Genomic DNA, 15,496 nt, shown 5'->3' with positions numbered 1-15,496 from the left:
AAGTGGACTGTGCAAATTCAAGTTCATAAAGTGTACAGCTTCTTCATTTTTTTGTTGTTGTTTAGAAGAGCAATTTTTTTTTCTTTGTTTAATTTTCTGGCATTTGGAAAAGGATTCCAAGGCAGTAAAAAAAGACTTGGCTTTTGCAAAACATTAGTGTGATTTTAAAATCCTTAGCAGAAAAAAGGGTGAAATTAGCTGCCCTTTGTCTCCTTCTTATTGGAGCCAAAAGTAGAAAGGAGAAGAGAAAGAAAAGAGTGCATACGTCTCCTGCTACATGCACAACCGAAACAATGGTTTTTGTTAGGGAAAAAAGGAGAGACATGTTCCTCTCCCACTCCCCTCCCTTCATGTGAACCTATATGTGGGTTAGTGGAATTGAAAGGCTGCAGGTTGTGGAGACAGCTATTGGCTGCCTTTGTGTTAGTAGAATTGACAGGCAGCAGAACGGTGAAGCAGCTGCAGGGTATTTGGTTTAGCAGAGTTGATAGACACCAGTTGTGGGTTTCTTGTTTTTTTCACGGTGTATTGGGATGCTACAGGCAGTTTGATTAGGATGCACAGTCAAATGGAGTTGGCTCAGTTGGTCGGGTGTTGCATGCAATTGGCTGAGGTCACTTGGGATGGAAAATAAGAAGTAGTTCATGTGCTCATAGTTTGTGTGGGAGACTGTTTGTCTGATCTGAATAATTGTGGACATTAAAAGTGGACACTACATGTAAATAAACCCTGGAGTTTGTATCTTTGCTCATATGATGGTGGTCACAGTGCATGCTGGCACTACAGGTGGTTTGATAAAAATCAAATAAGAATGACCCATCTGTGAACCAGGAAGTTTTCTGACTGTAATAAAACAAAAAAAAAACAACTAAAAACTAAAAAAATGATGAAACAAATATTTATTTAGCCTTTCAGTTATTACAACAACTTAAGTGCTAACAGCTGGGAATCGGCATAGTTTCACTATCTTCAGTTGTACACAACTCCAAATCCAAACTTCACTCCCTTTATCCCGTCAAGGTACTACTGAGTAATTGGTTTACAATATGTTTTGTTTGACACATCATTAACGCCTCTTAGGCACATTTTAATTACATCACAGTGTAAAGAATGTAATAATAATATGATTCATACTGCTAAGATGGATTACAAATCATTACGATTAGGTCAGAATGTATTAGTATTGAAATTAAAGACATTAATTACATTGTAAGGGTGGAGTGTCATACTGTTATATTTATCTTCTTTTTTTATGAGGGATAAAGATGTTTTGGATAATCATGTTTTTTCACAGACAGAAAAGTTTTATTTTAATAATTACTCATTACAATTACTGAACAGGTTTGAAATGATTTAAATAAAAATATGCATATGACATTGATGGCATGAATATAGCTTTCACCCATGTTGCAGCTCCATCACCAGATAAACAAAATGCATGTGTTGTCATGTAGGTCTTAAAATTAGCTATTTCAAAATGATTTTGTATAATGTAAAATAACCGGGTTAGAAAACAAATATGAAAAGCAGAAGCTGTGTAGTTTCGTATAGTAACATTGTAAGTAAAAGGCCGTGTTCTGGCTCCAATGTGGCCAGAATGCGACACAAATGTGCCCGGTATGATTCTGGTGCTGTGCTGTGACATTGCTCGCAGTATATCTGGACAATTTTTCATACTTTAACTTAAAGTGGGCAAATGCATTAGGAAGACAATATCAGTGAACTGCGTGTGTGTGTATGTGTGTGTGTGTGTGTGTGGTGGGGATCATCAATACTCTGGCCATATCCCTCGTCAAAGCTTTTTGCTAATGGCTGAGTGGGTGTTTCCATTTAATAAACCCAGAAGGGAATGTAGGTGGAGTCATCCTTTAATTGCAAATCTGAATACATGGCCACTAATTTTCCTAAGAACTCCTCTGCTGCATCTTAGCCCCTCACTGGAGTGAAACGTGTGCTCTAGCCAAGAGACATGTGTCTGATGGTACTTCACCATGTCAAGGGCCTCCTCCACTACATGATGCAGATACATTGTGGATACTGTTCCCTTGCTTTCAGCTTACATTTGCAAATGAGCTCCTTTCTCTCCACATTTTGTCTTTCAAATCTAAACGAGCATTTATGAAACTAAAGTCTAAATTGAAACAGATGTTGAAAAGTGAGCCACCAGACATGAGATTTCCTCCTGCTAATGAAACTGATTACTTACATAAGCCTCTAGATTTGCTTACACCTATACACCTGTGCCTATCTTTTTCTTCTGTTGATGTGAAGAGAAACGCTTCTTAAATTGGTGATGAGTGCTATCCAGTCATATACGAGAAAAAAAAAGACGTCAACTCAAAATAGAACCACATTTTCAAAAAAAAAGTATGATAATTAGAAGTAACTCTTTATCAGCAGTGTTAGCTGAAATTTTTTCCACCCACTACACTAAATCCACAGGAACTTGGAAGTTGAATAATTGATTTTTTCTCTCTCTCTCAGAGAAGAAGAAAAAGGAGACAACAAGCTCAGATTGCTTTTGTTCTTGCTTTTTGTTGCCCTCAGAATAGCACGGAAAGGGCTGATATTGTAAGAATAATGCTTTTTGACTCTTACTCTTACATCTGAGATACTATTATCAACCCACTGTAGAGGACATATTGTACTAGTCTTTCAAAGTGAAGGCAAAATTATTTTTTAAGATGAACTGTAGCTGACTAATATCTCAGGATTCAAGTGTGAATACAGTTGTTGTGTCATCGTTCACGCTCAGAAGACAAAAAAGGGAAAAAAATATAACTTTTGAATTTATTTTCTTATCTTTCTCCATATGTTTTCTTACTGCGTAGTTCTGCGTAGTATTCCCCGTAATTCAGCCCCTCTACTGTACCTCATCACCATCTCCAACCCTTCTTTTTATCAATCTGCTTCCTGGCCCCCCCTGTGTTACCGGGCCCATCTAGCCACCAAGGTTGAGTTATTAATGCCCAGGGAGGCAGAGAGATGATTTCATTGCTTATTCAGGTGTGGGGATAGATGGGTTTCAGAAGCAGCCAGGGGAGTGCTGTGTAGGAGAGCCTCTGTAGAGAATAAATATACCTGTCTCCTGCTGATGCATCGGGCCACACTCACTGCAATGCAAATCAACCCCCCCCTTCCCCAACTGCCTCCAGTATTACTCACCCATTCCCACCTAGATCCCCACCAGCCAGACACTCAGTCACACCCGATGTGAGATGAGGCTTTCTTATGTGGAGTGGAGTTCTCAGGTACGGGCTGTCTTCCCACCACGGTTTGCTACTAACTTTGTTGACGATGACACGACAAGCATCAGTGCCTCATCAACACACTGCATTTCCCAGGTGACTTCACATGTTTTAGTGTTCATTACCCCTGTCCTGACTGCTGGGTAATTAAGGGCAGAGACTGGAGTTGACACTAAAGCAAAGGTAATGAATGGCGTCTCGGAGCACACACATAATTATTATTACTATTTTTTATTATAAACGAGGGACTGGGTTTAAGTGTTTTGGTCTGTTTCTTGAACTTGGCTCCACTTTCAGTTGGTTTTGATCTGTCTCAGGCAATAATGACTGAATAAATTCTACTTTCAAGGCCAGATGAGCACAGCTGTGTGTAGTCATAACTTGCTTCCTCACATTGCTTGATTTTTTATTTTTGTCTGTCACTGGATGTGAACCTCTCATGTACAATGTCAAATACTCTCTGGTAGCTAGAAATCCTTGCAATTTCCACGCTTCCAACAAAAATAAATTTGTATTATGTTTAAAAACCCATTTATAAATTCTGACTGAGTTTTGTGCTGACAGCACAAATATTTTATAATGTGGGTGTGTATTAGAACAAGCAAGCCCATACTGTGATGGGACTTGCTTAGATTAAAATTCTTCTCAATAAATACCTGAAACTTGCTGTTCAAATACTGTTCATACCCCTCAAATCAGTGTTAATTTTGACAGCAAATTTTGATTTAGTTTTAGTCAGTCTTTGGACTAAAATGTTTTAGTCATAATTCAGTCATCTACATTGTTTTAGTTTTTGTCTAGTTTTAGTTGACTAAATATCATTGGGTTATAGTCGACTAAATCTACCCTAAAAGTAGTTGACTTAAATATAATAAAGTCTAATGGGTAATGCTATTTTTTTGTTTTGTTTTAAGTTTGATTTTATTACTACTAGATGAAATTAACTATTATAATGGATGGATATTAGCCTATGTTGTTATGGATAAAATTAACATAAGTAAGAGTCTGTCTGTCAGAGACACATTTTCAACACATTTATATTTTACATAATGTGTCGTCATTTCCATGTGAGGCTGGAAATTCCTGAGCGTCAGGTTTGATATGAGTTTACTTAGATTATTGAGTTACATCATATAATTTTTTTCCTGAAACATTCAACCTAATAAACAATTTTCAGTATTTAAAAAAACACCCTGGTCATATTCAGGGTTATTAAATAATTCACAATTAGAATATCAATAAATAGCCTACAGATGCAAATAATGAATAAATAACAAACGCATTCTGCCAGCATGAATGGTTCATATGTCTCAGCACAAGGTACACAATGCAGGTTGTTATCAATGTGCAGGTGTTTGTTAAACAGGTATAATATAATATAATTTAAGATAATATAAGAGGCTGCAGAGAGAAAACACTGCTGCTCTGTCAGTGATAACTAACTTTATTAATATCAGCACAGTGAACATGTGTGGAGACACAAACTCAAAAGTCGCTACAGCTGTCAAAGCCGACTGACAGCTGATCAGCTGATCCATCATCAGAAACGTCACTTCACGTGACGCTTTGGAGGAATGGTTGTCTCATTTCTCTAAAATCATATCTCCTTGTCTCCTCTCTCCTTGAGTGGCAATTTAAGAGAACTGAGAAGCACCCATGGCTGCTAGTGCGCCGTCTTCCCAGGGGTCGATCATATGTATGGTTCACCTCCTCACGGTGAAAGTCATTAGTTCTGATAGGATCTCTTCCCAAGTTGTCCCACCTTTACCTAACTCGTCTCTACCTTCTGATTGGATCTCGTCTCTGGCAAACACTTTCGTCTCGTTTTTAATTGTCTACGAAAGTGTCAATGCATTTCATCATAGTTTCTGTCCTCTTGCTTTAGTTTTTATTTAGTTATTGTCTCATTTTCGGCAGAAAAAAAAGGTCATTATTTGTGTTTTCAATGTAAGCTGCTGCCTGGCAAACACATTCACATGGTGGTAAAAGGTTAATTTAGCTCTTGTTTTGCATCAGGTAGTGCATACAGAGTTACATAACCCTCTGCCAAAGTAAATAAAGTCCTGGTTGAAAATAACTGAAAACAATTAAACCGGAAACATCCGCTCAGTCATTGACTCCACCATGTAGTCTGAATAACAGCTCTTTACTGATAATGCTGCTGTGTTTGAAGGTACAATGAAGGACTCTGCTGACAACAGTGAATTTGCGGCATATTCTGTATATGTTTACTGCATTTTCATTTGCATGTTTTTGATACTGTAGGTTTGGGTGATATATAGATTGAGACTTTTTGTGTACTATGCCATTTATTTCATGGTAGCTAATTGCTTTAAAATTGCTAGTTGTATTAGGCCATTGTGTTGCAATACAGTGACTAGGAAAGATATATTGAAATATTGGATTTTTTAAAAACATTTTGCCATTAAAGCATATGTTTATTAAAGCATACTTTGTCCTTAAGCAATAGACAGGTTCCCAAATCAATGTTTACACATTTTCTCTGCTGTAATCATTCCCTTTCAAATGTGCTTCAAATGTAATTAATGGGGATTAAAATCTGCAGTCTTCCTTCTGCACAAAAATGTATTTAACCGTTTATTTGAAGCTAATATGAGGCTTTAGCTCCTCAAATTAGTCAAATCAATCAATAGCTTTCCAAGTTAGCTTTCAAAGTCTTTTTTATTGCCAAATTCCTTCTTTTTGTTACAATCCCTCCGCTGCAGATGAACACAAAACACTGTCTGTCAAGACACAAAGAGGGAATATTTACTAAAAAGACTAAAACCATGGAAGATATTCACTTTGTTTGACTAACTCAGATGGTTGAAGTCTCATATTATCTTCAGATCAAATTTTAAGTGCATGTCGGATCAAAACGAGGACTGTGGATTTTGTCCTCCATCACTTACACTATACACACTGTACTATATATATATTAGGGCCGGGACTCGATTAAAAAAATAATCTAATTAATTAGAGGCTTAATTAATCGAAATTAATCACATTTTAATCACATATAAATATTTGACCTGAGAACAGTGAGAAGTAATTTTTTTCACATGGATTTTTAGTATAAGATTGAATAATGACTGAATACATAAGCTTAAGCAACACAAATATTGTTTATTTTTGTTCAAGTCCAACAGACCAGTGCAATTTTTGCCATTAAGTGTAGCAATAGCATATTTAGAAATATAGTACATATCAGAAATTAGCTAGCTACCACACTAGCGTCCATGCTAGCTGCTATATGTTTTGCATTGAGGTGATATGCGAATTCCTTGTTGCATAGCTTGCACACAACCATGCTCTTATCCACACTTCCATCCACGGGGCCAACCAAAGCGGTCTCATCAGCTACTTTGTTCTTGTTCACTGTGGTTTGTTGTTGTCTGAACTACGCTAGTTGGTGCTCCAGTATAATCGGTCCGCCTGAAACTCATCCAGTGAGAAACGTTCCGCAGTGCAAAAATGAGTGTGATTAAAATGCGTCAATTTTTTTAACGCGTCAATTATTGTGTAATTAATTAATCTTAATTAATGCGTTAAAGTCCCGGCCCTAATATATATATATATATATACTCCATCATAGAGGATTTTTATCCTGGTTGCCCTCCTTAACTGCATATAATTAATATTTATGCATTTTATATCCTCTTCTGCATTTGTCTCTTCTTTCTTCTGTATGGGTGGACCCTGGGACCCCTAGGTACCCTGTTACATGTGAAGGACTGAAGATCGTTGTTTCATCCTCCTTAGTGAGCTGCTGTCAATGTGCCCAGAATTTTTAAAGCCACGTACATATTGTAGCCCCTCCAAATTACATCTCTTGAGCTAATTTACACCACTATGCTCACATAAAGCTTTTCTCTACCCCTGTGAGTGGCACAACTTGGTACTCAAACAAGTACTACTAATTTACAATCTGTAAAAGTACTGCTTTGTAGTGTTGGACTCAGCCTTTTTATTCTACTCGCTGCACTAAATCTTTTAGAAGCCGGTGAAAAGATTAACTGCTGTGTTTCAGATCAAAGGATTGCTTTCTGTATTTAATAACATATCATTCAATTCTTTGAGATATTAGAAAAGAAAAAGTGAACATTCTAAGATTGCCCTTTGATCGTAGCCCACTCTTCATTTAAGAGTTCTTTCTTGACTGTTGCTTTAATTTGAAATATCAACAACAACTTAACTATTATTGAGACTTATGGTTATAGGGCTCAGACACTTCTTTGATTTGATCCTCTCCCTATTTTGCTGTTTTTATTTATTCAAGTGGAAAGTTGTTGGAGTAGCTGCACCTTAAATAAGCTTAGGACAGTGTCTTTATGCTTAAAACATATGCAAATAAAGGGGATAAGCAAAGACTCTGACCATATTCACTGTGTGTAGCTGACAGCCTAATTAGATAGCAAGGCAGAGGGATTATACAAGTAAACAGAAGACGAGATAGCACATCTAATATGAAAGACTATATGTGACACTAACAACTGATATGAGCAGAGTGAAACTCACAGCCTTGATTAACTGCATATATAAAACTAGGGAACATTTTTACGTATCCCTACGAATGTGGCGGCAAATTGGAGTGTCTGGTAAACAAGTTGCCTCCTTCTTTTATATCCTTATGAAATCAAAGAGGAGCTACTGCAACCATTCTCTGACAGAGGGTGCCTCATCACTTCTGCTCCTGGAAACGGCAGCAGTGTAAATCTGAAGTTATTTTGGTTGCCATATAAAGTCAGAGAGGTTATGTATTAGTTTAGTTATGGTGTGATCTGTGTTTATTTCTCTTCAGATCAAGTGTAAAGACTCAGTCAACAGTGGGATTAGTGTGTAACAAATAGGTAAAAACCCCAAAGTGACAGACATTTATTTCAACAGAGTCTGTTAATCACACCCCTACCCGCCATCATCTTCAGGAGATTCCCATCTTGTTTCCATTCCATTTTGTTCACTCTTAGCTATCCCTCCACCCAGTGCTTTACTGTACAGCAGGCTGACTTAAAAATGTGATATCTCAGAAATTCTTCTTTTTTTTCCTTAAATGACACCAGCTTGTTCTGCTTTTGCAAGCCTGGCTAATAGATTGGGCACTTTAACTGTACAATTATCTGTTGTGCAATTATGGATCCATATAATTCTTAAAGTTAGTTTCTTTATGAATTATAGATATTATTTTCAAATGAACATATACGTCTACATATGTTTAAAATGGAGGTTAATGTATATCAGTTAACAACAGAATGAAAAAAACAATAAATATATTTTATCCACAAAATCTTGGCAGTGTCTGATTTTGCACTAAATAATGCATAATTATTCAGGTAAAAAATGACCACTGACACCATTCACACCATATTGGTCCTCCAGAAGGAGTGGAGTAGGGAGTGTTTTTTGTCATGATGGATGAGTTGGATCTCTGCCGGTGTGTTCTGAGGAGATGACATTCCCGGCCAGCGCTGGCCTCGGATCCCAGCTTCCTTCTCCTGGATGATGAGGCTTTTGTAGGGAGGAATCTGTAGGCTTAATTTACCGAAGCAGTAGGGAATAATATAGTGCCAATGTTTTGATGTGTCAGGTCCCATATCTCTGACTGTATTAGAAATAGACCCCAGTGCTGGACAATTAACCCCTGGCCCCAGCAGCAGATCTGTAACAGCCCTGCACAGGGTGATAGATCAAACCTAGAGGGAGAAACCCACACTCCCGCCCTTGCTGGTTGGGTGCCACTATCACCCAATGGACCAAGCTTACACAATGGTAGAAATGTTTCTGTGTTATCACATTATCACTGGAGATGCAAGAGTGATGTAAGTGGCTGGCTGTATAGGCAAGGGCATTCTGAGTGTGTTTGTGCTGCAGTGAATACACTACCTGGAGAAACTTCAGCACCTTAGACCCACTGTAACCTTTTAAACCAGAGAGCAAGACCCTGGCTCGTCCTTTTTATTATCAGAGAGTATACTGTAGGTTGAACTTTGATGCTGTTCTTGAGTACTGAATGAAATGTGTCTGGAGCATACAGTACATTGAATGCTTAGTGGATTCTTAGTCTTGGTAAGTTTTTATTGCCCATGTGATTGCCATGGCTCTCTAGGGATGGTATAGTTATTTGGATGGTTAAAACATTTTGCACAGACATTTATGGTGCCCAGAGGATAAATCCCAGTGCCCTTGGTGATCACTTGACTTTTCAACTAACACCACCTGAAGCACAAAGTTTTCACTTATGCAATGACATATCAAAACATATACTTCATATATACAGGATTTGCCAATTTTTAAAAATGTTTTTATTTATTTATTTTTTACAGATATTCGTTGGTTCCCATTTATGGTTTTATTTCTCAATAAATATTGTATTATCGCCATTAAATTTGGTAACCCAGCATCATTATTAGGTCATGGTTTTAATCTGTGTATATACCATTTACTGTAAATGGACATCATGACAGCTCCCCAAAAGTAAAGCTGAAACATCTGGATCACCCCCTGGTGGCTAGCTGAAGTATAGGTTATAAATCCTGCTACCTCCATGTTAGCAGATGGGATATGAGACAAACTAAAAAATCAAAGTACACATTAAATACATTTTTCCCAAAGATGATTTCTGTCATTTTAGGTAGTTCTTATCACACTGATGTTTGTCCAACTGCTCATTGTTCTGATAAAATTGTTATTAATTAGTTATTTGAATATATAAAAAGTGGGTGTGAAGTCATGATTGAGCTGTAATAGCCACTGTCAAACCTCCATCAGGTGTTGGGACAGTAGAGTGGGCGTGTATCGCAGACCATCATCCCGCCGCCTGACCCTACTGCGCAGACTCTGGCTCCAAATGGCTTCACGCAAGCAAGCTGGAAGCTCCATGAAAGGAGATATTTTGGCCTCACTTTTGCACAGCAGTAGGAAGTGGAGAAACATTGTTCATATTTATATACAGTCAATGTGCAATAATTAATTCTCTTGACTGCTAATTAGCAAATGTTAGCTTGCTACAACACACTAAAATAAGAATGTGACCATGAGGTTTTAACAATTATATAACAATAAATAATAAATGCATCAGTGTTATGATTGTGACGCTTTTCCTTTTCTTTTTTTTAAACATGACCTGTCAGCATGCCAGCAGTGTCATTTTGATGATATTAACTGATGTGAGCATTAAGCTCCAAAGATTACTGTGTCAAAGTACAGCCTCACAGAGCCGCTAGCTTGGCTATAGACTCTTTTTAAAACTGTATTTTTATCTAGAGAAAGTTGAAAAAAGTGTTTTATGACACGAACATTACTGTTGAGACGTTGAAAGACTTGATACTTGTTAAGAACATGTTCCTGAAGCTAAGGTATTGAAAAAAACATTGTTTCAGTATTGGTACAAGAACAACTCGTTGGCACTGGAAGAAAAAAAAAAAAAGAATTAAGCCCTATCATAGAACGTTATTTGTGTCCTCCATTTTCAGTTACTTGAAACATATCAAACAATTGCAATAACCTCTTAATGACTATAAGCTGTAGCTTATACATCAGTAGTAAAAATGAGAATTATGCATCCTCACTATGCTGAGTTATGCTCACTATGCCAGCTGCTTCTTTTTTTTTTGTCTGCAGTCATATTGAGACCATTTGTTTAATGGCAGATAATGGCAGAGAAAAGAATGAGCAGTAATAAAGCTGTAGACTACAAGGGTCACCTTCAGGACCTGCTCATGGTTATTCCTATCATTAGCATGTCGCATCTCGTGCTGTCCTGCTCCAATTATTACTGACACAGGCTCTGGTCTTACGACTGGGCTGTTCAAACTGCCCACTGTTAGACTGTAATTCTCACACCGATGGACTAATGTGAAATATGGCAACAGATGCAGAGAACAACGACTGAAGCACATTATTCAGGGCCCAAGGGCCATTAAAGCCATAGCTATTAAATATAATTTGAAAAAAATAGCTTTTTGGCGCATGGAATAGCAGGTTGTGAGGTATTATGATAATCACTACATTCCCCAGGGTGCCTGCTTTCTCTCAAATGTTTTTTTCTATTTGTATGTGCCTTTGTGAATGGGCTTTGGGATATGTAGTCTTGTTTTTGCATGTTTTATAGGAGGGGTAATTCTCCTCAGATGCAGCAGCAATTATTGCTTTTGCCAGTGTTTGCGTTCTTTTGTACGAGTCTAACGTAATTATAGCTCATTGCTTGATTTGTTGTTGGTTTGAGAGATATTGTGCACATGTGAAAACATTTTATTTAATACAATTTCAAAAAAAAAAATCCTCCTGTGTATGATAGTGAACTGGTGTTCACCCTTCATTTGATAATTCAAACTAGACTGTTGGTCACAGGTACCTGACACTGAAAGTTAAAAGGCATAGACCTCAAATATATAACATATAAGCTATGTGTACTGTTGCGTTTGTAGTGCTGTTTTTACATTTAAAGTATTGTAGCTCTGATCTGATCTGATGTAAATGTTTCTTTATTTAGTCACCTTGTAAAAGATGCAATAACTTACACTCTGCATTCATGTTTAAATGACTTTGCAAATGCAAAGAGCAGAATATATTTCTGAGAAGGTCACAAGTTACAGGCATTGGCTACAGAACTAGAGTATCCACAACACTACACTTATTAAATTAACCCTTGTGCAGCCTTTATATCAAAGCCAAGCAGAAGCAGACCTTTGTAAAAACAGGGTTGGGAGCAGCAGTGTAAAGCCTGGTTGACTTAGTTGTATTGACACATTCACATGCTTCAGTGTTAAAGAGTATAGTGGTGGTTGATCCGTTGATGTGGCTGCAGTGCACATTTCATTGTGGCCAGCTGTTAGACTGGTCTGTGGTGAGAAGTGTAGAGGAAGTGTGGAATGAAAACGTCTTTGGTATATGATATTTCTCCTAGTTTCCATAAAAGGAATTCAGAAGAGATTCAGAAGGAAAAAATACAACGCACATCAAATTGTGATTATCAAAGGCTCTAAACTGTAGAGCTGAAATCATAAAAACATAATTGTTGTTCCTTTTAGTGACTGACATGGTTTTGTTTTTTTTCCAGCTGCTGGCTGCACGTTTGAAGAGGATTCAGACCCCAGTCTGTGTGACTTCACCCAGGGGGAGGAGGATGACTTTGACTGGCTGCTGTTTCGCACGTACAATTCACCTTACACCAGTTCTGACCTCCTGCGGGGTGAGCTTTACTGCACTACTTTTTTCATACTGCAGCTTTTTTTGTGTCTGGCCAAATGTCTCTTTGTGTTCAGATCTTTGAATTGACAGAGTTGACCAACAGTTTGTCTTGCTGTAAATCTTACACTGAAATACATGAAGTAAGCATTCATGTTGCACAAGACCAGAGGCTTGTTTTGTGTCACAAATCAGCTGTTGCCATGCATGCTTCTGTTTCTCTTTAAATTGTCCTAAACTCTGGGGAAATAAATGGGCTGGGTTTGAATCAATGTCGTCAACATATCAGAAAAGTGTGACTGTGTGCAAATCAGCCTTTATAGATGTCCAGCGTCCATTATGCCTCAGCTTTAATGAAGCACTCACCCCAGTTTTGTCTGCTTCCTGCTAACCCCAAGGATAATTTTATGTTAACCAGCCTCACAGGACTAATGGAAACCGGCATTTTCCTGCCATCATCCTCTCTACTGGTGGTTGCCAGAGGGAGATGGCATGCATAGTTTATAAGGCGCTCCTCCATCTCTGCATTAACAAATACCTACAGGGAACTGACAAAGAGTAGAGTGCTGTTTCAGCTCCTTGGCAGAAATATCAGTGGCAGTAGTGGCCTTTCTGCTGAAGCACTGTTACGGTAGAAACTTGCAATATGAGTAAGATACCGATCTCTCTTTCTGGTTTAACTAATCAATCTATCTATTGTTTAATGATGAGATCTCAATCAATCCATGTCAAAAAAATGCATTTAATTGTTTATTGTACGTCAGGGAGAGCTTGGACATTCAATAGCAGCAGTAATATTACAAGCTTGGAGAACAGGACAGACACCTAATTTGGAAATAGAACAGACACTTATTGTAGCAGATATAAATCAAGAGGAACAGATGAAAAGATGACAAGATACGGTGTAATCTAGAGGATACAAACTAGTTGATTTGGCTTTAAAAAGCAATAATTCTTGGCTGCAGGGAGCACTTCATACTCCTGCAAAATATCAACTTGAATAGCCTTTGAAAATGGTCAAAAACGTCCTGCAGGGATAAGTGGTGTTATTTTTAAAAGCTTCGTACTTGTGATTTATGATATACAGGACTAAAAATCCTCCCTGCCTCCAGGCATATATCTAAATTGGATCCTGAACTTGATAAATCCTAAATTCAATCCTTAACTCTTAAACTGCACCTCATTTACCTCCATGTCATCAGCATTCAGTGTGAGAATCTGCCCGCAGCCACCAGCCAATTCACGGCAGGCGATGGGATAATTAATACTTTTCCCTTTGGGTTTAATTAAAATTTACTGTCACAAATCCCACTAAGTCTTAGTTATTTTCATTTGGGCTTTTGTTCTCATGCCATGTCATTGGGCCTTTCTCAATACAAAGTATTCCAAGTTCAGACTTGCTTACTTGCTAGTTCGGACTTGGCAAGTTTGACTCGGGAGTACAAACTTCTAAGGAAGAAAGGATGCAGTACGGTCCATCTGCAATTGGAACGTCATCTGCAGCTTACTTGTTGATGACACCGGCTCCACTTCAACACACCTGCCTGCCTGTACTGAGACAAAATAATCTCAACCCAAAGCTTCAATAACACTTTTTTCTCATAAAAAACCCCTCACTGACAGAGAGATGCAGCAAATTATGTTACTCTGTCTGTAATGTAGCTATAATAAAATTCCAAACTGTTATGTGTCTTAATAAAATAACACTTAATTCAATATAGGATGAACTGTTCATTTAATACATTTATGTATAGTCATATCTTTACATATAGAGCCTCAGAGGCAGCGCTGTTGTTCTGTCCAGTAAAAACATGAAGCTTCATCTTACATTCAGACAAACTAATGTGGCAGCTAATGTTAGATTTAATCTGTGAGACCAATATTTATCTATCTGAAAGGAATTATATCATTTATCAAAATGCTACAGACATTAAATCCAGCTGTAAATTACCCAAGGGCTGCACCAATTAGTTCATTGGATCATGTTCTCCCTTGGATGATGACGGACATTGAATGGCAGATCATATCTCAGGAGTGGGGCTGCCAGCACCTGAGATGACTGTCTGATCCAAGAAAATGTTGGAGCAAATTTCCAAATAGATGATATTTGGATGAACTGACTACATATTGGGAAACTAAATGGTACTTTATCATTTGAAAAAAAATATTAAAATTTATTAAAGTGACAAATTCACAGTCCTACAGCAAAAATGACAAGCCTGGCTCAATATCTCCACCACTGCCGATTGGTGCAAAATGTATCCACCTAGGTAGTAGCCGAGCAGGTGGACCCAAATGCAGAGAGCAAAGTCAAAAGCATGGATGCAGAAAAAGTGTTGTTTTTTTTGATGGTGTAGGCAAAAAAAAGAAAAACAAAAGCTGACTGAGGTGAGTGAAAAAACAAACGTAAGGCAAGACAGAGCAAACTAAGCAGACAAGGCTGAGCAGAACAGACATGACAGGGCATAACAGGACAGGGCGTAGCAGCACAGAACAGGCAAACCGGACAAGACGACTCGACAAACACTGAACAGTAAACTGATCTTAAATACACAAGGGATTACAAACGGGACACAGATGAAACCACAGGAAGTAAAGATAACAGAAACACAAGGAGAAAATATTTCAAAATAGAACACAAACTAAAACGCAAACAGAAAGTCCAGGCAGGATGTGACTCCAGGATACTTGACTGTCCCATGTCAATACAAGTCAGCTGTGGATGTATCCTCTATAAAATGAGACAAGCAAGAACACATCTGGGAATTTTTTCCTTACTTGGCTGGACGTGAACTAAATAAAAACTGTTCTTGTGCTGTGACTGATGATGTTTTACAATCAATCAATCAATCAATCAATCTATCTATCTATCCATCTATCTTCATTTATATAGCGCAACAGAAGTTATCTCTTGGCACTTTTCACATAGAGCAGGTCTAAACCATACTCATTAATTTTAATTTAAACAGACCCAACAAGTACTTAGCGACAGTGGCAAGGAAAAACTTCCCTTTTAATGGGAAGAAACCTCAAGCTGACCCAGGCTCTGGTTAGGTGGCCATCTG

General features: G+C 37.9%; 1 protein-coding gene across 1 annotated transcript in view; it reads left to right on the top strand.

The window, feature by feature from the left end:
* The window catches only part of ptprub (protein tyrosine phosphatase receptor type Ub), a 164,114-nt gene that overhangs the window by 33,484 nt on the left and 115,134 nt on the right, over positions 1–15,496 (top strand). Inside the window, exon 2 of the mRNA XM_062423421.1 lies at positions 12,304–12,435. Coding sequence (XP_062279405.1) covers positions 12,304–12,435 — 132 coding nt within the window. The remainder of the gene's footprint in view (positions 1–12,303; positions 12,436–15,496) is intronic.

This window comes from Scomber scombrus, chromosome 7 (assembly GCF_963691925.1).
Source record: "Scomber scombrus chromosome 7, fScoSco1.1, whole genome shotgun sequence".
Taxonomy (NCBI): domain Eukaryota; kingdom Metazoa; phylum Chordata; class Actinopteri; order Scombriformes; family Scombridae; genus Scomber; species Scomber scombrus.
This window is presented reverse-complemented; position numbering and strand designations above follow the sequence as displayed.